Raw genomic sequence first — 4,722 nt, 5'->3', positions numbered from 1 at the left:
TCTGCCCGGTGTGCGGCGGTGGCCCAAAAAAGCAAACAAGATGCTAGGAATTATTAGGAAAGGGATGCAAAATAAGACCAAGAATATTATAATGCATCTGTATCGTTCCATGGTATGCCCTCATCTTGAGTATTGCATCCAATTCTGGTCCTAACCAAACTAAATTTGCTCAAAAGATGACTTGGACCCGGATCACAAGATATAGCGCAATATTTAAACAGCAAGAAACCTCAACTGCCCGGTGTGCCTACAGAGATGGTCTCCCCCCAATTAGAATTTATTTATTTATTTTGGTGCATTTTTACCCCACATTTTTCCACAAGAGCAGGCGCAATGTGGCTTACAATGGCTACTATCATTGGTTTCAAACCTCTGAAAACCAACCACAACGGAAAACAACTCCTTAATGGAGAAAAAAAAACACCTTTCTTAGCAAAAGAAATCCAGAGGAAATAAATACAGAATGTTGTTCCGGGTAACAAGTCAACACAGAGCTGAAATAAATTACAAAAATATGGAATATAAGTATATAAGAGTAGCCATACTGGGTCAGACCAATGGTCCATCTAGCCCAGTATCCTGTTTTCCAAACGGTGGCCAAGCCAGGTCACAAGTACCTGGCAGAAACCCAAATCATGGCGACACTTGGGGCAAGCAGTTGCTTCCCATGTCTGCCTCAATTGCAGATCATGGACCTTTCCTCCAGGAATTTGTCCAAACCTTTTTTTTCAAAAAGTGCAAAGACAAGGGGACACTCAATGAAATTGCATGGAAATACTTTTAAAAGAAATAGGAGAAAAAATAAATTGCTTTCAATGAATAGTTAAGCTCTGGAGCTTGCTGCCAGAGGATGTAGTAACAGCCGTTATCATATCTGGGTTTAAAAAAGGTTTGGACAAGTTCCAAGAGGATAAGTCCATAGTCTGTTATTGTGATGGACATGGGGGATGCCACTGCTTGCCCTGGGATTGTTAGCATGGAATGTTGCTACTAATTGGGTTTCTACCAGGATACTGGGCAAGATGGACCATTGGTCTGACCCAGTATGGCTTTTCTTATGTTCATATTCATGCTAACCGTTAGGTGATGGCAACATCTTTAGCTTTGAAACCAAATAACTACATTCTGTAAGAGTAAGATCACTTTCCAAATTATGGATTAATATTTTCTTTTTATTAGTATTTAGCTGTCAGATATGATACATTTTTTCCAAGATACATCTGTCTATTTCTATTACTTCTGCTATAACTCTTCATTTCTGAAATGCTACCAGACATGCATATTGTTGTGTAAACACATATGAAAGAGACACTCCCTGCTGCACAAAATTAATAATCTCGTCAAGAGAAACGCAAATGACAAAAAAGAGAGTCTAGGAGAATATATTTACGGAGAAGTGCTCACGATTAAAAAACAAAATCCAAAAAGGAAAATTTTAGTTTGTTTTTCAATACGGCCATAAAAAGAGCACGACCCACCAATTTAGCGAGTCTATTATATGAAGCGTCACGTGTTGAAATGTCACCAAATCACATTATCATCATTCCCGGCATATTCCCTATTTATAATAAGTGTGTGTATTACAGAAGATTCATATGACCTGCTTAAATTGCCCCTAGTTTTCAAAAATGTAGATTAAGAATGCTCGTTCATTTTAGGTGCCTCATTGATTTTTATTTATTTATAGCATTTATATCCCACAATTTCCCACCCACAGGCAGGCCCAATGTGGCTTACAACAGTCTATATAAACATACATCAAGTCAGCAAACAAACAATCAATGGCTTAGAAGCGTAAGAGAGAGAGGGTAAAAGCAAGGAAGGGAAAGAGAAAGAGTAGTGGTGATCAATATGACGCCATGACAGAGACAGTCAGAAGTAAGAGATGCTAGGCGGGATTTGAGTGTAAGCTTTCCCAAATAAAAAGGTCTTGAGGCACTTTTTGAAGGTCGGGTGATCAGGAGTAAGTTTCACCAATTTAGGCAGACCATTCCACAAATGAGCACTAGTATAGGAGAAGGTGGATGTGTAGGTGGTCTTGTACTTGAGGCCACTATATACTGGGTAATGGAGATTTAGGTACAAACGAGCTGATCTGTGAGAGTTCCTAGGTGGCAAGTTGATCTGTTAACCACACAGTTTGATTCCATGATCTATTTATTACAAAGAAAAATCATTTTAGTAGGGCACCAGTCAAGATGTGTGAATCCATGAAATGTTTCTTTGGGTCTGCAAATGTGTATATTTATTATTGTTCTTTTTTTCTGATATTGCAGATTAATTAAAAAGTGCATACATGAATCACATGAATGAAACCACAGTGACAGAGTTCATTATTCAGGGGATTTCCGAGTACCCGGAGCTGCAAAATCTTCTTTTTATTGTTCTTTTACTTCTCTACTTGGTTGCCCTAATGGCAAACTCAGTTATCGTAACACTAGTATGTGTTGACTCTTTTTTGCATACTCCCATGTACTTTTTCCTATGCAATCTGTCTCTTTTAGACATGTGTTACACCACAGTCACACTCCATAAAGTTTTGACGATCTTCTCAACAGGGAATGACACCATTTCTTTCACAGCATGTATGGTACAACTCTACTTTTTTAGTGCTTTCGCTAGTATTGAATTCTACCTTCTAGCAACTATGGCTTACGATCGATATGTAGCAATATGCAGGCCCCTGCATTACATGGTGATCATGAACAGAAAAGTCTGTTGTGTGCTCTCGGTTGTTTCATGGACAATTGGATTCCTAGATACGATGACCTACCCAATTTTGATTTCTCAGTTGTCCTTTTGTGGTCCCCGTGAAATTAACCATTTCTTTTGTGATCCTACGGCTTTGTTGAAGCTGTCTTGCAGTGATACCTCAGTCATAGAAAACGTACTTCTCTCGGAAGGGATGTTTTTTGGGATCAGCCCCTTTCTCTTAACTTTGACCTCTTATGTGTTGATCATCTCCACCATCCTGAAAATTCGTTCTGAGGAAGGGAGAAGGAAAGCCTTCTCTACCTGCTCCTCCCACCTCACTGTTGTTGTTTTATTTTACGGTACTATAATGTTCACATACATGACACCGTCATCCATGTTTTCTCAGAATCAGAACAAGCTCTTTGCTGTACTTTATACGACATTGGTTCCAATGCTGAACCCTGTCATCTATAGTCTAAAGAATAAGCAGGTAAAAAGAGCCTTTAAGAAAATTATTGTTAATGTATTCTTTTAGCATCAAATGAGCAATCGTAGGCAGGTATGGGAGGACTATTTTTTTGGCATAAATAAGCTGTTAGTAAAAACAGATTCCACTGCACCATAGAATTCTATTAAGAAGAAAGAGGGAAATGCTGGACTAATACTCTAATTACCTTCCTAATCCACATTTCACAGCTTTTGGGGGCCTTTTTTTCTAAGCTATATAGATCAGCTAGTGAAGGTTTTACGGCACCATTAACATTAACCTGACCTCTGCTAATGGCTACTGTTCATTAAAAATGAGTCAGCATTGTTAAAAAACCTGCTACTTAATATGGGTAGAATTGGGGCTTAAGCTTGTAGAAGCACGGTGGAGGCATGGCAGCTAGCAGAAGAGTTGATGCCATGCACTACATGTCACAAGTCTGGTAGCATGGCCAGTACCCCAACTGTGAAAAAAAGATGAGGCCATGGTGCCAATTGTTTTCCTCTTTTGATCCCCCGATCACAAATGCCTCTTCTCCTGATCCCTCAAATCACAGGTACGCCCCTCCAATCACCCCAATAGACCCAGCCCCTGCACAGTCTCCAACCCTTCCCCCCAATCCCTTTACAGTAGTACCACTCCTAGTCTACTGTTAGAAGTTATCAGTGCCATTTTGACACCTGTAGCCAGACAGGGTAACAGCTGAGCAGTTATCCAGTTAGTGGTCTGAATATCATCACTAACTAGATAGGACTTCCTGGTTGGTGCTGAAATCAGATATTTATTGCCAGCCAGTAACCAGGTTTCATTTTTTTTCTAATGCTGACCATTACAGTTAAACATTCAATGGAGAAGGTCTAAAAATGAAGGTCATTGGTATGAGACACTCCAAGAGGCACCAAGATGAACTATGGGCTAATTCTATAATGGCATCTGGGCAGCCAGATTTCATGATAGAATACTACCGTAAGTTGACATTTACATATCAACATTTAGGTACACTCACATGTCATATCAATAAAAGGTATATGCATGAGCCTAAATGCTGCACTTTAATGTAAGTCACCTACATAAATGTGAGACCTGCCCATAATCCCGCCCATGCTCCACCCACATATACATCCCATTGTATTTACACACTAACCCCCAAATTCTATAAAAGTCGCAAAAAAATCGCCATGCAAAAAATTTGCACATGCAATTTAATTGAACAAGTCAATCGGTGCCAATAATTGGACGCTAAGAATCATTGGTGCTAATTGTCATTAAAATTTACACTCATAAATTTACACGGCTGGATCTGTGCACAAATTTTCTCTGTGGATTCAAAAGGGGACATGGCCGTGGGTGGTTCACGGGTGGATCGGATTGGGTGCAATGACTTATGCATGCCAAAACCTGGTGTAAACCCTCATACTCAATGGCCATTAGTGGGTGCGTGAATCCAAGTATTCTTTAATATCATGCCAAATTTCTGACAATGCCCCTGATGTGCCCCTGAACCTCCCATGATCATTATCAGCTGTGTGATATGAAATTAA

At 39.6% G+C, this 4,722-nt stretch overlaps 1 protein-coding gene across 1 annotated transcript; it reads left to right on the top strand.

Moving 5' to 3' along the window:
• Positions 1-2,296: 2,296 nt before the first annotated feature.
• LOC115457080 (olfactory receptor 1019-like) lies at positions 2,297-3,229 on the top strand. Its single transcript, XM_030186504.1, has one exon. It carries the CDS (start codon positions 2,297-2,299, stop codon positions 3,227-3,229), a length of 933 nt encoding a protein of 310 aa, XP_030042364.1.
• The last annotated feature ends 1,493 nt before the right edge of the window (positions 3,230-4,722 follow it).

The sequence above is a fragment of the Microcaecilia unicolor genome, chromosome 14, assembly GCF_901765095.1.
Source record: "Microcaecilia unicolor chromosome 14, aMicUni1.1, whole genome shotgun sequence".
In the NCBI taxonomy this organism is placed as follows: domain Eukaryota; kingdom Metazoa; phylum Chordata; class Amphibia; order Gymnophiona; family Siphonopidae; genus Microcaecilia; species Microcaecilia unicolor.
This window is presented reverse-complemented; position numbering and strand designations above follow the sequence as displayed.